This window comes from Hemiscyllium ocellatum, chromosome 7 (assembly GCF_020745735.1).
Source record: "Hemiscyllium ocellatum isolate sHemOce1 chromosome 7, sHemOce1.pat.X.cur, whole genome shotgun sequence".
NCBI classification, from domain to species: domain Eukaryota; kingdom Metazoa; phylum Chordata; class Chondrichthyes; order Orectolobiformes; family Hemiscylliidae; genus Hemiscyllium; species Hemiscyllium ocellatum.
In genome coordinates, this window is record NC_083407.1 from 84,448,084 (window position 1) to 84,468,610 (window position 20,527).

Here is a 20,527-nt window from a genome sequence, read left to right on the forward strand (position 1 = left end):
GGCTGCTTGGTTAACTTTCTAATGATATTGTGCGACTACCTACATCAAATGGACTGCAGCAGTTCAAGAGGTAGCTCACCTTCTCAAAAGCAACTAGTTATAGGCAATAAATGCTGGTTGTATTGAGATGCAGGTAGACTTGCATTACATTATCCAATGTGCTAATTGGATCACCAGGATAATGTGACCTATTCTGGCTACCACCCTTTGAAAAGAATATATATAAAGTCGGCTGGAGTACAGTGTAAATTTTCCAGAACAAATAGAATTCTCAGGGTTAAATTAAGAGAGATTCCACCAACTCTGAATATTTCTAGTAACTGAAATGTTTAAGAAAGGTTTCAATCAAAGCTTATGGGAAACAGATGAATAGATAGAGAAAGATTTCTCAGGTTAGGTGTTCAAAACTAGAGTCTAAACGTTTTTAATTTTACTCCTGGAAAGGATAATGCAAAAGAGGAGTCAAAGTTTGGAACACTTCTTAGAAATGCAATTGTTGAGAGATCAATGTTAACTTAAATCTGAGATAAATACTTTTGATTTTTAAAAAAATCAAGGGACAAAAGATAGTTAGGTCAGAGATTAGTTAAGATGGCTTGGTATAGCGTAATAGGTATTTTTTAATCAACCGGACTTGAACTCACCTGGTGCAAAAAGAAGAGAAACTACTACTGCATAAGAACTTGCAAGAAAGCAGAAACGGCTAAAGAGGCTAACTGATCAACACCTGCTCCTACATTATCCTCAAATTAATGTTAAGCATAATCTCTAACCAGGTACTATATAAAAAACACCTTTTGGATCAGGCAGTTTTAAAAGTCAATTTAAATTAGTTCTGAAGTCATCATTGGTGATGCAGACACAAGGCAAAAATTATGGAATAAAATTCATATTCAAAAGCCACTACCAATTTAAAATATTATCAGTTTTCAACACTTATATGAAGGATATCATAAAGCCACTGCAGCTTTAAGTGCACTCATGTTATTAAATAAATTCACCTGTTCAGAGGTGAAGGCTCTCAAATGAAAACTAACCTACGTAAAATGGAAATATCATAGCTTTTACAAGGCTGCAATGAAGGGCTAAAAGATCTAAAGCAGTTTTCTCAATCTGCAAACTTGGTAATTTTCCTCCTGTACAAATCAATCTTCAGTCCTATTGACAAGTATGGACTCAATTTTAATATATTAGCATGATCATTTAGATTTTATTTTGTACTGTACTTCTATCACCTTCAGATCATTTTTGCTTAGAAGAAAAAAAATTGAGGATTGGGAAGTGCAACTATAGCTGCTGTAATTTCAGAAATGTACGAATACCAACTCAGGAGAATTGAAATCGCATTGGCATAATGAATTATTTGATACTTTTGTCAGGCGACCTCTAAATGCAACATTTAGTTAAAGTCACTGTTGTGTAAGGAAATTAGGACTCTGGAGCAAACTTACTATGAAATCACAAAGCTACATATCATTGTGTATAGTCGTCACAGTGTGGCAAAGCTAGAATAGACTACAAAGACTGCAGGAAGATTGAGATGAGAAGGAACTCCCGGGAAGAACATGAGACCAGACTGCATCAGAACATTCTGCTCTCTGGGAGAAACAGAGAGCATATAGATTATGAACACATGAATAGATTACTCACTGATTATTGTAACCAAGTCAGAGCCTGACTCATCTAAGATTACCATGAATTGCCGTATTTAGTATTAATGTATAAAAATAATGCCATTTATTAAGTTAACGGCTGAAGACAGTCCTCGACTTTGCTTTCTCCACAACTAGTAGTGAGATCACACAAACCAGTTAAAGCACAACATACACACTCAGGAGCAGTTTAGAGAAGAGTTATGGGGCAGGTTAATTATGTGAAAGGGTGAGTTATAAGAAAACATTTGAAAAACTTGACCTTGTAGACTTGAAGGGCACCATTGAAAGTAGTTTGTCCAGCAGCCACGGTATGGTGATGGAGTGCATGAGTGATGTAGGTTGCAAATGAGGCAACAAAAACAGGATCTTGATCAGATGGGCAAATGGGCTGAGAAGTGGCAAATAGACTTTAATTCAGATAAATGCGAGGTGCTGCATTTTGGGAAAGCAAATCTTAGCAGGACTTATACACTTAATGGTAAGGAGGCCTTGGAGTGTAGGTTCATAGCTTCTTGAAAGTGGAGTCGCAGGTGGATAGGATAGTGAAGGTGGTGTTTGGTATGCTTTCTTGAATTTAACATTTTTGACCACATTTGGACTAAAAATCTAATGAGGACTGGAGCAAAGTGATCCTTATATAACCCAAAATGAGCTTTGGTGAACAGATAAGTACTGCTTGACAGCATTGTTGATAATACTCCTTTGAGTACAGGAGTTGGGAGGTTATGTGGTACCTGTACAGGACATTGGTTAGGCCACTGTTGGAATATTGCGTAGGATTCTGATCTCCTTGCTATCAGAAAGATGTTGTGAAACTTGAAAGGGTTCAGAAAAGATTTATAAGGATGTTGCCAGGGTTGGAGGATTTGAGCTATAGGGAGAAGTTGAATAGGCTAGGACTGTTTTCCCAGCTTTGGAGGCTGAGGGGTGACCTTATAGAGGTTTACAAAATCGTGAGGGGTTTGGATATGATAAATAGACAAATTTTTTTTCCCTGTGGTCAGGGAGTCCATAACTAGAAGGTATAGGTTTAGGGTGAGGGGAGAAAGATAGAAAAGAGACCCAGGGGGCAACTTGTTCATACAGAGGGTGGTACATGTATGGAATGAGCTGCCAGAGGAAGTGGTGGACGTTAGTACAATTGCAACATTTAAGAGGCATTTGAATGGGTATATGAATAGGAAGGGTTTGGAGGGATGGGCCGGGTGCTGGCAGGTGGGACTAGATTGGGTCGGGATATCTGGTCAGCATGGACGAGTTGAACCAAAGGGTCTGTTTCCGTGGTGTATATCTCTATGACGCTATGACTCTAATTGAATCAAAGCAAAATTCAGAAAACTGCTCTCAGTGCTATGCTTGCTCACCTCAACCAAGACATTATTAGGTGTATATTCATGTTTCATTCCCTACCCAGCAACTCAACCAGAAAATACATGTGACTAGATAAAAAAAGAACTGTGATCAATTTATCATTTCACTTCAACGAACAAAGAACAAGTACTTGGCAAAAAAAAAATCACATGCCAAGAGGAAATTATTTTCAGTAGACCAGGGAAATTAAAATGCAGGCTATTCTTTTCAAAGCTCGTACCATAACATTGCATTTTAGCAGTTTCAGAATAATTCAGTAAATACATATATGTTATAAGACCATACGAAAATAGGAACCAGATTGGGCTGCTTGGCTCCTCTAGCCTGCTCAAGGTTTACAGGTTATTCTGCTATAATGCAACAGTTGTGTTCCTCTGCAACCTTGTGCTTCAGAAAAATCACACTGTAGGAGATGACTATAGACAATCATTATATCTGTTATTACAAGAGGTAAAACCCCTCTGTTAATTAAAACCAAACACCCAGAAAAGCTCGCCTCACCACCTATTAAAATGTGACATAACTCCTAACTTACATTATTGAAAAAAAAATTCCAAATTCTAATGGCGAACACTAAACAACACTATTCACAAATCGAAGCCCCCCTTTTCTTAACTACTTACTATCTGACACCAACTCTATAAAAAATACACTGTTCCAATAACACACTTATTAAACATTACATTAATTTAATCTCAAGGCCATAAAGTGTCTGTCTTCAATCTTCTGATCTCCCTGGGTCATCTATCTTTTTTTTGGTGCAAGCATGTTTTACATGAAAAGATACCTTTGATAGAGTGCATTTTCTAACTTGTTTGAGAGCAAGATTTTAGTTGGGCTGCTAGCTCTCCAGCAGTTGCTCTGCTGTTCAATGGCAGTTGCTCTCTCTCTCATTTCAAAATACCAAATTTATATAGACCTCCATGACACATTAAATTCTTATAACTTGATTGGTTTCCAGGTTTCAAGAATAATAAAATTCAAATTCCATTGGCTTCTGGTAGTCTGGGCATAATTTAAAATAATTGGTTAAATTCGAATTGTCATCAAAACAACCAGCAAAACTCAGTTATCCATTTAACAGCCAATTGTTACATTTTGAACAGCCCAGCCTTTAGCTGGCAGCTGTAGATGTATTTTAAATTCAGAAAAACACTTTCTATCTGAAAGTGACCATACATGCATTCAACTTCGTAATACTGTTCAGTAGAAAGTTCGCTTTATCCAAACAACATCCCCAATTCATCAATTGCATTACAGCCAATTAGTGTCAGCGCAACCCCCGTTATAACAGAATCATCTGTGTTGCTATTCAGACATTCCAAATTACGACTTTCAAGCATAAGAATCCATCCTTCTCGGCCTAACAGACAGTGGTCCAAAAATTCTCAATATTCTGAGAGAAGAAATTCCTTCTCATATCAGTCATACATTGGCGGTGTGCGATGACTTAATCTATTAATAATATCTCTCTAAATTGTCACTCCTACACACACACACGCAGACATAGACTTTCTCTCATACATGCTCACATGCACTCCCACATACCCTCTCACAGACTTATACCACTTTACCCACACACCCACATATGCATAGATGCATATATAAATTTGTGGGTGAATTTCTACTTGCAGAATTACATTTTACTTTGCTCAAAAACTGCATAAATCCATGTAAGATTCTGTAAATCCATTTTTTTAGATTAGAATCAGTCTGACCATTGTAGAACAGACAAGCTCACAGAGGGAAGCTCACACCTTCAATACATTACCTGGGCCGACATGACTCCAATTGCTAAAGTTCACTTGAGAATGTAACTTTTAAAAAGTTTTGTGATTTACAAATGAAAAAACTGAAACCAACATGGTCAATCTAAAAGCTGAGAGGCTTAACAACTCGGGTCTTTTTCAATACATAATTTCAGTTATATCGCACTGGAAACGTTTGCGATAAATTCTGTGTCTTACAATCTTATTCTCTACGATTACCTGATGAAGGAGCAGCGCTCGGAAAGCTAGTGCTTCCAAATAAACCTGCTGGACTATTACCTGGTGCTGTGAGAGTTTTAACTTTGTACACCCCAATCCAACACCGGCATCGCCAAATCTTGTCTACCAAAATAGACAAAGACTTTGCTTAAGTCCAGAATGCTCTCTTGTCGAGAAGGAAACAGGCAGGAGGTTGGAAGAACACAGCAAGCCAGGCAGCCTCAGGAGATTCCTAAAGAAGGGTTACATCCAAAATGTTGGGCTTTTCCACATCCTGATGCTGTCTGGCTTACTGTGTTCTTCCAGACTCCTGCTTGTCTCCATGAAGGTGATGATCTGGAGCACATCCTGAGATTGCACATACACAAGTATTATCTGCGTATTGCAGCTCGATGACACCAGTTGGGATGACTTTGGTTTTGGATCGAAGGCAGTGGAGGTTGAATAGTTTCCCCACAGGTTGTCTAAGTTTGCTCCATTCCAGTGGGGAGCTTGTCCGCGGTGAAGTTAAGCACTGCAGGGAGGTAGATTGAGAACAGTATTGGGGCAATGATGCAGCCCTGCTTGACATGTGTCCAAATGGGGAAAGCATCAATGGTGGTGCAATTACCATGACTTCCATGGCATCGTGAAGCAGACGAAGGATGATGACAAACTTCATGGTGCAACCAAATCGGAGAAGAACACTCCATCATGCTTCCCAATTTGATGGCGTCAAAGGAGGCCATGCACAGGGACAGGTTCTTTTATTTACATTTCTCCTGCAGCTGTCATAGTGAAAATCATGTCCATTGTGCCCCTCTGAAAGAGGAGTACTAAAGTCACTGGGTAAGTCAAAAATAATAAAGAGATATTATAAAAATTATGGCTCTACTTAAAGATTATAAAACCACCAGAACAGGATAGCAGGGGAGAGAGAAGAGGATGAAAATTGTAGTATAGGCGCTGACCATAATCCTCCGATCTTCCTTAAGCACTGTCGTGTCAGTGAGATGAACAGCAGCAAATGTGACATCTTTGAAAAAAGAATAAGAGGGCAAGACAGGTTGGATAATCTAACGTGGGCGAAGGGAAAGTGTCTGAAAACAAGTTGGTGAAGTAATAGAGGATTGGTGATGGTAATATGGTTGATTTCATGTATGGGACAAAAAAGGTACAGTCAGCAATCATAGAACAAAAGAAATCAGGGATAAGCAAGAGGCCAGACTTGGAGGAATGCACACCAGAAAGAAGGGCTAAGGTCTTAGTGGGATTTGAAAATAAGGATGAGAATACTAAAATTGAGGTATTATTTGTCTGGGAACCGATGTAGACCAGCAAGCACAGACTTCATTAGTGGGTGATACTTTGCATGTTAATATACAAGTTACAGCATTTCAGATGAGCTCAGTATTACACAGGGTCAATAGTGAGAGGCCGACCAGGAGTGCTTCAGAATCATCTTTGAAGAGGTCATCTGATCATAACAGATGGAAAAAGATCCTCAACAATTATAAACTGGTTGAGAGACTTGAAAAGGTCATTTGATAAATTGCCTTGCAATAGTTTTATCAATAAAGTTAAAGCTTACAGAATAAAATGGACAGTGGCAAAAACAAAGTTGGCTGAGTGATAGGAAGCAGAGAATAATTGTGAGCATTTTATTTATTTTAGACTGGGGCGAGAGAAATATGGGGGGTTTCCAAGGGTTAATCACTGCAACAAAATTACTGATCTATACTAATGATCTAGACTTCAGAGTGCAGGGCACAATTTAAAAACATACGAAGACACAAAACTTGGAGGAATTGTGAAATACGAAGATACATGGCAGATGGAATTATATTGCAGCATTATGGAACTTGTATTTGCAATAGCAGAATAAACAACTCCAGTTTTAAATCGACCTTGACGATTGTATTACATCTTACAATCTTATTCTCCACGATTACCTGATGAAGGAGCAGCGCTCTGAAAGCTAATGCTTCCAAATAAACCTGCTGGACTATAACCTGGTGTTGTGAGAGTTTTAACTTTGTACACCCCAATCCAACACCGGCATCTCCAAATCATGTCTACCAGAATAGACAAACACTGTTTTGCCTTCATAAAATAATGCTGACTGATGGATTGTGCTTTGACTTTCCAAATGTCCTGTTATTACTTCCCTAATAATCGATTCTGACAATTTCACACAATTCCCTAAACAAATCAAAAGGAGATGCTAATGGGAGTAGATCCTTATATAGCTTCAGAAAATATTATTTTATTAATAGAAATATATTTTCTATATGGTTTCATGTCAATATAAAACAAATTGTACTTGGAATATTTCCTGCAAATCTGAAGCATATCCCCTCATGCTTCAGTTGAATTGTTTCCAGCTTTAAAGAGAAAGGTAAATTATATCAATTATTCAGTTTGCATTCACCTGTGTGAGACATCAGAACAAGAGGCTTTTTCCTGGTTTGGCTCTCAGATGTATAAAGGAGAGTCCAAACTAATTAACTTGTAACTACATGAATTACTTTATTTGAAGTTTTTAAACATATCAGGAGTAGAACATGAGAAAAGTAAATGGTTTTAGTTTATATGGTAAGCAGTGTGCAATCATATCAACCAAAGTTCCATGATTTAAATTTGTTTAATTTGATATTTTTAAAAGACTCCTTGAAACGTGCTTCCAAAATATTCTCCAAACAGCATTCTGGATAGAAAGGAAACCTGCGTCAGGCTCCTACTTATTGACTACAGTTCCACTTTCAACACCATTATTCCAAACAAACTCATCTCTGAACTCAGAGACCTAGGTTTCAGCTCTCCACTCTGAAACCGGATCCTCAACTTACTGACCCATAGACAGCAATCATAGACTGTCTAAGAATAGGTGATAACACTTCATAATCCTCAACACCAGTGCCCTGCTAGGTTGCGCACTCCGCTCCCTACCGCACTCCTTATGTACTCCCGACTATGTGGCCGAATTCCATCCCAACACCATTTACAAATTTGCTGATGACACCACTGTTGTAGGAAACAGAGTACACAAAGAAATTGTGTGCTTAGCAGCATGGTGTAAAAAAAAACAATCTCTCCATCATCAGCAAAATGAAGCAGTTGGTCATTGACTTCAGGAAGTGGAGTGGTGGGCACGCACCTATCTGTATCAAAGGTGCTGAGGTAGAGATGGTCGACAGCATCAAGTTCTTGGGAGTGATGACCACCAACAATCTGCCCTGGTCCACCACATTTTTGCAACTGTCAAAAAAAAGCACATCATTGTCCCTACTTCCTTAGGAGGCTAACAAAATTGGGAATTTCCACAAGGACTCGCACAAACTTTTACTGATACATCATAAAAAGCATCCTATCTGACTCAGCAAGATGGCGGCGATTTAGATTAGATTAGACTTACAGTGTGGAAACAGGCCCTTCGGTCCAACAAGTCCACACCGACCCGCCGAAGCGCAACCCACCCATACCCCTACATTTACCCCTTACCTAACACTACGGACAATTTAACTTGGCCAATTCACCTGACCCGCACATCTTTGGACTGTGGGAGGAAACCGGAGCACCCGGAGGAAACCCACGCAGACACGGGGAGAACGTGCAAACTCCACACAGTCAGTCGCCTGAGTCGGGAATTGAACCCGGGTCTACAGGCGCTGTGAGGCAACAGTGCTAACCACTGTGCCACCGTGCCGCCCACTAAAAAAATAAATACATAAATACATAAATCAATAGCTCTGGACAGCCTAACAGCCAAGGCATACTTTTGTTTTTTGCCATCCCTGGCAAACTTATGTGGTGGAATTATTAGTTTAAAACCTTACAGAACACATATTTGTTAATATTTGGGAGTGGAAAGAATGCCAAAGGGTAAAGGAGCAAGCAAACAGTAGCAGGTAGGACACTCCACTGCAGTACCAGGCATACCAGAGACAGCAGCAACAGCTGCCTCTCCTGAACCCCCCAGGGACCTGACAGACACTCAGGAATTGACTGCGGTGATGGAGAGACTTACCTCGAAAGGTGGGGCTGCGATTGAGGAGATCCATGGGCAGACTTGTGCCCAGGTCCAACCTATCGCATCCATGCTGCAGAAGCACAAGCAGGAGCTGGGGGAGGTGGAGGGTCAAACTTATGCTTCAGAAGCTGCGATGGAGTCCTCATCCAGTCAGATCCAGGTGCTGGAGCGAGGTGCAGGCCTTGCAAGACCATATTGACGACCTCAAAAATTGAGGTCGGAGGATAAATCTTTGAATGGTCAGGCTCCCTGAAGGTGAAGAAGGTGAGCAACCAGTCAGCTTCTTTGAAAGCTGATTGACGAAGTTTTTGGGCCTTCACATCGAGTCCAGCAGGCTGCAGATTGAAGGGGCTTATCAGGTTACAGTGTACAGGTCAGGGCCGGTACAGTGCCCCCACTCGGTCCTAGTGCACTTCCACTCATAAGGACAAGCAAAAAGTTATAGAAGCTTCCAGATTACTGAGAAATGATCCTCAGGCACGGCTGCACAAGGGGTCAAAAATAATGTTTTTCCTGGAATTCTCTGCAGCTTTAATTCGCAAGAGGAAGTCCTTCGATGAAGTTAAAGAGAGGCTGAGGAACCTGGGCATCCAGTACACCATGAGATATCCCGCAGTGGTCCATTTCAGCCACGAAGACTCAGTTTATACATTTGACTCAGCGGATAAAGCTAAAAACTTTGTAGACACTTTAAAATAGATGAATTGGCCTGAACAATATAGTTAATGTTTGTTCTCTTTTCCTTCTTTCTGCATGTTTTCCCTTTTTTTCTATTCCTTTCTTTCTCCCTAATAATTTCTTTTTTGGAAAGGGGGGAAAAGCCTTGGAATAAGGTTTTTTTAAATAATTCGATTTTCTGAAGAGAAATTTTGTGGCTGTTCTTTGTTGTCCCCCCCTCTTTTTTGTGTTTGTTCTGTTTATTGTTTAGTCACAAGTAGGGGTGACAAGAAGCCAGGGTTGAGTGGAGTTCTCATCCTGAATTTGTCTTTTTTCTGTTGATTTAAGGATCATCGCCTTGTTTTTTTTTCTGGCCTAAGGCTGGGGCACAGTCCAGGTTTGAGGGAGCTGTGAAGGAGGGGATGGGTAGGGTGAGAGCCCCCTTTGGGCAGGGGGAAGAGTCTTCCATTCAAGGTTTTATAGTTGGTTTTCTTTGTAGCTTTTTGGTTGTAATAGTTGTTTATAGTTATGATAGAGTAGTTTTTGTATGTATAGTTCTTTAACTCTGAGTCTTTATTTACTTGTGCTCAGCGCTTTGCAAGCAGGGTTCTCCCTCCCAGGGGTTCAAGGGTCTCTGAAAGGAGATATGGCGAAGTGTCTTCTTAACTGGTGCACCTAGAACATTAAGGGAAATCATTTGCCTGTTAAAATGAAAAAAGTACTTTCTAGCACTAAGAGGGAAAGGGTTGATATTGCTTTGTTGCAGGAAACCCATCTTGATGATGGGGAACACCTGAAATTATAACGGGGGGGCTCTGACCAGGTATTCTTTTCATCCTTTACTACTAAAAGTAGGGAAGTGGTGGTACTTATCCAGAAAAATCTTCCGTTCACATTATTAGAGCAGGTGAAAGATGAGCAGAGACAGTTTGTGATACTTAAACTCCTGATACATGGGGAGGAATATGGCATTTTAAATGTCTACTGTCCTCTGGCGCATCCCCTCAAATTTTTAATTACTGCTTTCTCTAAGTTGAGTGCTTTTAGAACACGGCACATTATTATAAGGGGGTGGGGAGTTTAATTGTCCTTTGGATCTGACAGTGGACAGGATGCCTTGTGGGCCCCCAATTATTTATTCGCAGGCCAAGGTGGTTGACTTATACGAGGAGTTGGAGCTGGTGGATATTTGGAGATGTCTTCACCCTACCAGCAGGGACTTCACCTTTTTTTCAAACCCACATGAATATTTCATGAGGTTTGACCACTTCCTGGCTCCCTCGGCCCTTCTGGATTCGATTATGGGTTGTAAAATTGAGAATGTAGCTAATCTCTGATCACACAGCAGTATATTTGGAAGTTAAGGCAAAGAGTGAAGGACTAGGTTTGCGGCACTGGCATTTGGACCCTTTTCTCCTTCAGGATTCCAAATTTGTGAAATACTTTTTGAAGGAGTTTCAGGAATTATTGACTATCAACTCAGGCATGGCTAGTAGTCCATCTATGCTGTGGGAAACTGCTAAGGTCTTTGCTAGGGGATTAGCTATTTCCTATTTGGCTAGCCAGAAAAGACAGAAGAAGGAACAGCAGCATCTATTTGAGATGCGGTTGAAAGCCGCCGAGGTGGCATATTTTGCGTGGCCTTCAGTGACTAAGCTACAGCGGGTCACTGCCCTCTGGGCTACCTTGAATTCAATACCGACACAAAACGCAAAGGAAGAACTTGCTTTTGCTAGACAAAGGCTGCTAAGATATGGGGATAGGCCAGGGAAGTACTTAGCACACCTGACTAGGAAAAAGTGTACACCCCAATCCATTACTGCAATCAAAGACAGTGCTGGGGTCCTTACATACGATGCTAAAAAGATTAATTAGGCTTTTTCGAGCTTTTACTCTGAATTGTATTGGTCTGAAAGTTGTGAGGACAGGAGGGCTAAAATAGAGACTTTTTTTTAGAACCTGAACCTCGCAGGAGGTAACCACGGAACAGGCCTCTCCTGAGGGCTTTTGCCCGAAACGTCGAATTCGCTGCTCGTTGGATACTGCCTGAACTGCTGTGCTTTTCCAGCACCACTGATCCAGAATCTGGTTTCCAGCATCTGCAGTCATTGTTTTTAACTCTCTCCTTAATACCCCCTTGACAATTCAGGAGATACAGGAGGTAGCTAGGCAACTTCAGAGTGGGAAAGCACCTGGCCCTGATGGTCTCCCAAGTGAGTTTTATAAGGAGTTTATAGGGATTCTGAGGGCTGATGCTGGAGATATACAATCACTCCTAATATGCATGAATGCCAATCACCATCTTTGAGAGAAGCTAATATTTCCTTAATTCTTAGAAGGGGAAGGTTCCAGAGGATTGTGCCTCATTCAGGCCCATCTCTTAAATTCAGATTTCAACATTCTGTCCAAGATTCTGGCGCTGAGATTGGAAAAGATGTTGCCCCATATTGTTAAAGAGGACCAGACAGGCTTTATAAGGAGCTATAGGTCCTCTAATAATATTAGAAGTTGCTGGATATGGTCCAAGTTTGTCAGGAACAATCGATTCAGGGGTTGGTGATTTCCTTAGATACAGAGAGAGCATTTAACTGGGTGGACTGGCCATATCTATTTTATGACTGAGAACAGTTTGGGTTGGGTGAGTCTTTGCTAGGTGGGTGGAGGTTTTATATCGCTACCCTCTGACCACAGTCATTACCAACTGGGTGAAGTCTGGGAATTTTAGGATTGATGTTTACGTCGATGATTGGCCTCTGCCAGCAGCTCTTTCATCAGAGCTTCCACATAACCGCTCCGGAAGTGGGATTGAGTGCACACAAGATTACACTGTATGACCTCCATACCTCATTTGATACAATGTATCAATTCATTTGGGGCTATTTCACGATATAAGATTAATTTTGCAAAATAGGAGGCTACGCCTTTGGGGAACCTTAAGGATGTGCCAGAAGTTGAAGGTGGCCCCAAGTTCCCTTTTAAGTGGTCAGGGGCAGGATTCCAACACCTAGACATTTTTATTACCCCCCAAGTTTGGTCTGTTATTTTGGACTAAATTTGCTTACTTTGGTCAACAATATTAGGCGAGATCTCCAGAGATGGGAGGCTCTTCCAATTTATGGCTGGGCCGAATATCTCTCATTGAGATGAATGTTCTTCCTTGTTTGCTTTATCCCATGTATATGCTCCCTAGAATATTTCCCAAGTCAACACTGCGGAAGCTTATGAGATGGTTTGGTTCCTTTGTCTGGCATCGTGAACAGCCCCTCATCAAACTTACTAAATTGCAGTTGCCTCAAGGAGGGGGAGGAGTTGATTTCCCAGACATCAGGAAGTACCAAGTGAGTTCCCTACTGTCCTTTGTCTGTGATTGGGTAGGTAATGATCCAAACTCAATATGGCTGTATATTGAGGCCTGGTGCTGAGAAGGGCTTATGCCCGAAACGTCGAATTTCCTGTTCCTTGGATGCTGCCTGACCTGCTGCGCTTTTCCAGCAACACATTTTCAGCTCTATATATATTGAGGCCTCCCAGGCAAAGTGCCCTCTTATTAACCTGTTGTGCATGGATAAGAGGAGGACAGTTATGGACCACTGCCAGAACCCCATTGTCATCAGTACAGTCAAGGCATAGAGTGCGATGCATCAGAGTGAGGGCTGCTTATCCAAGACTTCGCCACCTATGCCTATAATTGGCATGCCAGGGTTCCGACCAGGGATAATGGACTCAGGGTTCAAACTATGGGTGTGAGAGGAGTTTCTAGTTTGGGAGACTTGTTTGAGGGGGAGGTTATGATGTCTTTTGAGCAACTGAGCCGCAAATACGGGTTCCCCAGCAGAGATCTTTTCCGTCTTTTCAGGTTAGGGATTTCATCCAGAAGACGACTATGCTTCTCACTAAGACCTATAAGCCCGATACAGAGGGGATGTTGCTACATTCCACAAGAACCCTTTCAGTTAGCGCCCTCTATCAGCTGCTGGGTGGCAGGATATTAACCGGTTATGAGGGGTCTGGAAGCAAGAGCTAGGAGTGGAGACCTCTTCTGAAACATGAGAAAACATAGGGGAGAATGCTCAAAAGATGTTAATCTGTAATAGAACATGCGCTACATAGTTAAAAGTTCTACACAAAACTCATCGAGCACCAGACCATCTGGCAAAGTTTTAAAAAGGGGCATCTTCAGTGTACCCCAAATGTAAAATAAGTGTAGATATTCTTACCCATTGCTTCTGGACACTCCACAAGGCTCTGTGTTTATTGGAGCGCTGTGGGGGGAGAGATAGGGAGGGTATTGAGGACTGAAGTCAAAGTTGACCAGATATCTCTGCTCTTAGGTCTATTGAATTTACCATCTTTAGATGGGCATGGGAAGAAACGGTTTAATATTCTTGCATATTGTGCACGAAAAAATATTCTGATGACCTGGGTGTCTGAGAACCCTCCAGGCTTGTTGGGATGGCAGAAATTAATTATGGAGCACATTCCCTTGGACACTTTTAGAAACATGGTGTACCACACAACAGACCATTTTTATAAGATATGGCAGCCTTACTTGAGTTATTTGGATATAGATTTGTCAGTTATCTTAACTAGGGTGTTTGTTTAACTAGGACAGTTAGGTTTGTCAAGCCCTAGGCCCTGGAGGGGGTCTTGGTTAATACGGGTAAATATACAATGCTTCCGTTCCTTTGTTTGGGAGCTTTGCGCTGAGCAGAGCATAGCTGTTCTGTATTTTGTGATTTTTTGATCTATTAGTTATTTACTTATGTATTGGTGTTGCTTTGCACAGTGTTAGGGTTTGCGTTGTCTTATAGGGTAGGTTAGTAGTTAGTAGGCAGTAGTTGTATTGTAATTTGTGTTTTTATTATACTGGTATTTGTTATTGATTACATTTTTCAATAATTTTATATGTTTGTAAAGTTAAACATTTGCTAATAAATATATTTACCAAAAAAAAAAGCATCCTATCTGGATGCATCACAGGATGGTACAGGAACTGGTCTTCTCTAGACGGCAAGAAATTACGGAGTGTCGTAAATACAGCCCAATCCATCACACAAAGCAGCCTTCCATCCACTGGCTCCATCTATACTTCCTACTGTCTCGAGAAAGTAACCAACATAATCATGGACACCTCCCACCCCAGTTACTCTCCTCCACCCTCTTCCATCAGGTAGAAGATATAAAAGTTTGAGTGCACATATGAATAGATTCAAGAATAGCTTCTTCCGTGCTATTATTGAACTTTTGAACAGATCTCTCAAATGTTAATTCTGATCTCTCTCTGTACCTTCCTGCAGATGTAAATTGTATTTTATATTTTTTTGTTACAACCTGCCTGAATAGCAAGCAAAGCAACACTTTTCACTGTATCTCAGTACAAGCGACAATAGATCAATTCCAAAGAACCAGGTTGGTAAACTTACATCACTCCGAGAAGCAATGGCACGATGAAGTGGGGTTAGCCACATATTATCTTTAGCATTGACACGTGCGCCTGTAAAATAAAAATCATGAATAGAGTAATTGTACCCTGTGCATTGAAAATAAACATGCAATACAGAGTCTTCTTTAGTATCTCGTATTAAGGATACCGCAACATAACACATTTTGAAGTTACTTAAGTTGAGCAAGTAGCAGCATGGGTTCATAAATACATAATTCAAATTGGTACAGATACGAATTACAAAATGCTATCACTAAATCAATTTATCATTGTTGAGGATCGTATACAATCTGTAATGATCAGACAACCTCTTCAAAAATTATTCCAAAGTGGTCCTGGTCAGCCTATTTCACCCATACAATATTGAGCTCAACTGAAATGTTGTGAATTCATCCTAACACTCAGTGCCAATCTATGCTTGCTAGCCTATATTGGTCCCTAGACAAACACCTCTAATTTTAGAATATATGCAAGGACTCTGGACACAGCTCTGTGGGACAGTGCCAAAGGCAGTCAACCCTCAGAAGAAACTAGCCCTCATCTCTCTCTAAAATTGACACCCCTTTATTTTAACACTATGCTCTCTGATCCAATTCTATGCCAAAAGGGGAAATATCCTCTCAGCGTTTACCCTGTCAAACCCCTAAAGAATCCTTTAAGTTTCAATAAGTTACCTTGCATTACCCTGACCTCCAGTGAGTAGAGTCACCATTACCTGTTCAGCCTTTACTCATAAGAAATTCCCTTCATACCAGGGATCATCCTAGTGAACTTTCTTTGAACTGCCTCCATGTTTATTTTTCTTTAACTAATGGGACCAAAACTGTTCACAGTATTCCAGATAAGACACCTTTAGAGATGCAGTAAGATTTCCCTACCTATTCCAAACATCTTGAAATAAGGGCTTACGTTCCATTTGTCTTCCTAACTACCTGCATATTCTAGCAGGGAGATTTGTTTGAATTGATGTGGAAATTTCTAATTGAATTCTTAATCTACCAAGATGAGCATAAAGTTATTATATGGAAACAAGGAGATGAATGGCTAAGATTCCTGAACGAGGTATAAGTTGCCTTTCAGAAACTTCAGAAGCACCTTTCATTTCCTTTGGGATATCCAAAACTAGTTTACTGCCAATTAAATACTTTAGAAGTGTAATCAATTGTAAAAATGTAAACAAATACAACAGTGAATGTCCACAAAAAAGGGAAATGACCGGATAACTTATTTTCGCTAATGCTTAAACAAAGATAAATGCTGGCCAAGATAAAGTGTCATCAGATCTTGCATTTCCAACCAAGGGGAGAGATGGGTTCTGGTCTAAAGGCTCATCTGAAAACAGAAGTACAATTCAATACTCCTATTCCTAGAGTCAGAGTTATACAGCATGGACACAAACCTTTTGGTCCAACTAGTCCACACTGACCATGTTCCCAAATAAATGAGTCCTACTTGCCTATGTTTGGCCCATATCCCTCCAAAGCTTTCCTATTCATTAACTTATCCAAATGTCTTTTAAATTTTGTAAGTTACCTGCATCCACCACTTCCTCTGGCAGTTCATTCCACACACAAACCATCGTGCGAAAATGCAGCCCCTCATGTCCTTTCTAAAAACTTTCCCCTCTCAGCATGAAAACATGCCCACTAGTTTTGAACTCCCCCACCTTAGGGAAAAGACCCTTGCTATTCACCTTATCCATGCCCCTCATTACTTTACAAACCTCTAAGGTCACTGCTAAACCTCCTACACTCCAATGGAAAAAGGTCCCAGCATATCCATCCGATTTTTATAAGGCAAATCTTCCATTCTTAGCAATATCCTGGTAAATCGTTTCTAAACTTGCTCTAATTTAATAATATCCTTCCTCTCTCAAGTTTTTCATTTTTGCCTTGCACATCAATGCCCATTTTTCCAGAAGTCCATAGTTAAATACCCTTCTATGTTAATCCAAACAGTTTTAGCCCAAACCATAAATGGTTTCCCATATGACAATGAGGAAGGCAAATGGTCTCCCTTCAACTTTACAACCCATCTGCAGCCCTTGGACATAGCTGATCATTCAATCTTGCTCCTATGCTTCCCCACAGTTTCCCAGCTAGGAGACACTACAGTCTCATGCTTCTATGATCATTTATATAATCAACATTATTGGTCTCTCTATGTACTCTAGACAGTTGGTTTGGCATCGCCCAAAGTTCTAAACTTGGATTGCTATTTTTGATTTACAGGCTGCCCCTCAACATCATCAGAAAATACATCATGTACAGTTATGGCATCCATCTCTAACAAATCACCCCATAGTATTACTCATGTGTCAGATTTCTTGTCTGACATCCAGCATTGGTTGAGCAACCATTTCTACAATTAAATAGGAAGATTGAAGCAATTGTCTTCCATTCCTCTCACTGGCAAGTGTCAGAGGCTGAATCAAACTGCAGATTTAGCATCATACTTGTAACCAAAATTAGCTTTGTGATCACAGATGGATATTGCTTATTTAAATCTCTACCATTTCCCAGCCAATCCCTGCCTCAGCTCTTCTGCTGCTGAAACTTTCATTCATGTTATCTTTAGGCTTTTCTGTTCTGACATACATCTGAATGGTCTCCCATATTCTGCACCCTATAAACATGAGATTGCCCAAAACTCTGGTTGCCTGCATCTATACTTAAGGAAATACTTTTGGTCTATTAATTCTATAGTTGTTGACCTACACAGCACCAAGATTTTCAAGTTGTCATTCTTGCTTTCAATTCTTGTATGATTTGGCTCTTCCCTTACTCTAATCTCCTCTAGCTCCACAGCCTTTCAAGTTAATTGCAATCCTAATTCCAGTTTCTTGATGGCTCCACTATTAGCAGCTGCTCCTTCAACTACCTATGTGCCAAGCTTTGCAACTGTATCTCATCTTGCTCTTCTCAGGCACTCTAAGACCTACCTCTTTGAGGAACCTTTTATTAAATCTACCCTCATATCTCCTGATGCCATATTTTGTTTTAAGTCTCTATTAAAAGGGGAGAAATAAAGTAGTGTGAACTACATTGTGTATCAAATAAAGATTTCCTGAATTTTTAATGAACACAATGTTTAATTCCACATAATCTTGTATGCATCATCACAGTTCAAAAAATTAAAGCAAAAACTTAATGCCAATCTTTTCTGTTCGGAATTAACTGGCACAAATAGGAATGTCAGCACTGGACTTACCTGACAAGATAAGCAGCTCGATGATTTCAGCATCACCAAGAAAGGCAGCTGCATGTAGTGGTGTCCGCTTTTCAGGATCCTTTTGAAAAAAAAATCATAATTGAGCATGTTAAAACGATATACATAAATAATCTATTCTGAGTGTCATTAGTGAATTAAATTTGAATGTGGATTGCATGGTATGGATTAAAAACTGACCACGCCAATCATTGACTAGACATGAGCCAACAGGGTCAAATGACTCATTCAAGATTGCCAGGGAACTATCAATTTACAGTACAAGTGCATTAAATCACCCAATTCTCCGACACTATTTGTTCACACACTAGGAACAACTTTATTCATTTCCATAAAAAGAGGAAATAAATGCATAGTTATTCTGTATTTCATGCCTTCCAGCAAACTTTGACATACCATGTTGATGCACAGACTTAATATTCTATGAAACTAATTTACGTTTGTATTATCAAACTAAAAATTCTTAAAAGGCTCCAAAGTAAATACGCACTGATCAATCTGGAATTGTATGATACAGTATTGTTCTGTATTTGGTGTTTTTAGGCTGTGTTAAGATTCTCAGAGACAACAAACACTTAAATACTGGTTGTTTGGACTTAACGTTTAACTAAAAAAATCACAAGATTTCATATTTTGAGGAAATACGATTGTTGCTGTACATGAAAACACCCTTTTGATTAGCTGACCTATTTCTCTTTCTAATGAAGTTAACAAACCTTTTGGCAAATTTGATGATAGCGCCAAAGAATTCTGTTGCTGACAAGCCGATTTTTGTTTTTCATCTGAGAACTACATAAATAATTGAAACATTTTAATGAGATAAGGGTTGACCTGCTGACTCTAATCTCAAGCTTAATAGATAGGTTGTGCACTGGTTAAGTTCTCTCAATTCCAAGCCTGACTTTGTTAACAAAGCATTTCAAATTCCTTTCCTTTCATCTTGCACTTCACACTTTAATCTCCAATCTACAAGTTATAATCCTATGTCTTATGTTTCTAATGCTCATTCCTTACTGCTCTTCAGGTGGTTACGGTGAGCGGCATTCTTGAACTGCTACAGTTCATGTGGTTGGTGTAAGTAAAAGATAAAGTCGCCAGAGTCACCACAGACTATGGGGCTGTTCTCTTCTCATTAGAGAAAAGAGTGGTGGTGGTTAACCTGAGGGTTGCCACACCTCAGACAAGGGAGAAGTTGTGAAGGAGAGTCCTTCACAGTAACCTCATCTGGTACAGGAAATTAATCCACACTATTGGCAGTACTGCAACACAAACCAGCCATCAAACCACCTAATTCCCTTGTTCTATAATGCATCACTGAGCCAGATTTTAGGTTTGAGCATTGGTCTTAGCTGGACTAGAGTTAGTGGCGCTTTCATTAAGTTCAGTGTGACCTTCGAGGTTTATAAAATCATGAGGGGCATAGATAAGGTGAACAGCAAATGCCTTTCACTTAGTTTCAACTGCTACCCCCACCCTAAGACACATACTGTTAAGGTTGAAAGAGAAAGATTTAAAAAGGGACCCAAGGGCCAACTCTTTCCACACACAGAGGGTGGTTCATATGCAGAATAAATTAGAGGAAGTGATTGACGCAGATACAGCTACAACATTTAAGATACATTTGGACAGGTACATGAATAGGAAAGGGTTAGAAGGATATGAGCCAAACACAGGTAAGTGGGACTAGTTTATTTTGAGAAAGTAGGCCAGCATGGTCAACTTGGACCAAAGGGTCTGTTTCCATGCTGTGTGACCACGACACGTGACAAATAAAAAAATGATTTTATTGCCACATGTATTTTACGGTTTCGAAATACTGCATTGCAAAATACAATAAATACAGAGAAAGGCTTTTATTTGTCTCAACATTATGGCACCATCGTGACAGTTTTAAGAATAAGAGGAACATGAAAACGTATAGCTTAAAGAGAAGTCTACCTAAATTCTGAGCCAGCTTAGAACCACTATCACCTCGCTGCCACCTGCGCAGGACCCACCAACTTCAAATCACGTCTCTTGCCAAGGCTCACTTTGTTGATGCCCTTGCACCACTGCGTCACTGTCACCAGGCCAACAATGAAATCACCAACTCTCAGGTGCCATCTTTTGCCACTGGCCTACCTCACTGACACTGCCTCCATCAACATAGCATCTGCTGATTCCAGAGTCCCATGTT

The 20,527-nt window shown here is 40.2% G+C and overlaps 1 protein-coding gene across 11 annotated transcripts in view; it reads right to left on the bottom strand.

Moving 5' to 3' along the window:
• Positions 1-20,527, bottom strand: part of LOC132817169 (serine/threonine-protein phosphatase 6 regulatory ankyrin repeat subunit B-like) — a 224,617-nt gene that overhangs the window by 135,906 nt on the left and 68,184 nt on the right. For 6 of the 11 annotated variants that reach the window (XM_060827396.1, XM_060827395.1, XM_060827392.1 and 3 more), the window contains exons 3-5: positions 18,334-18,412; positions 15,104-15,174; positions 13,898-13,942 (exon numbers count right to left, since the gene is read on the bottom strand). In XM_060827396.1, the coding sequence (XP_060683379.1) occupies positions 13,898-13,942; positions 15,104-15,174; positions 18,334-18,412 (195 nt within the window). The remainder of the gene's footprint in view (positions 1-13,897; positions 13,943-15,103; positions 15,175-18,333; positions 18,413-20,527) is intronic. The other 5 variants (XM_060827397.1, XM_060827393.1, XM_060827402.1 and 2 more) reach the window with 1 other exon arrangement.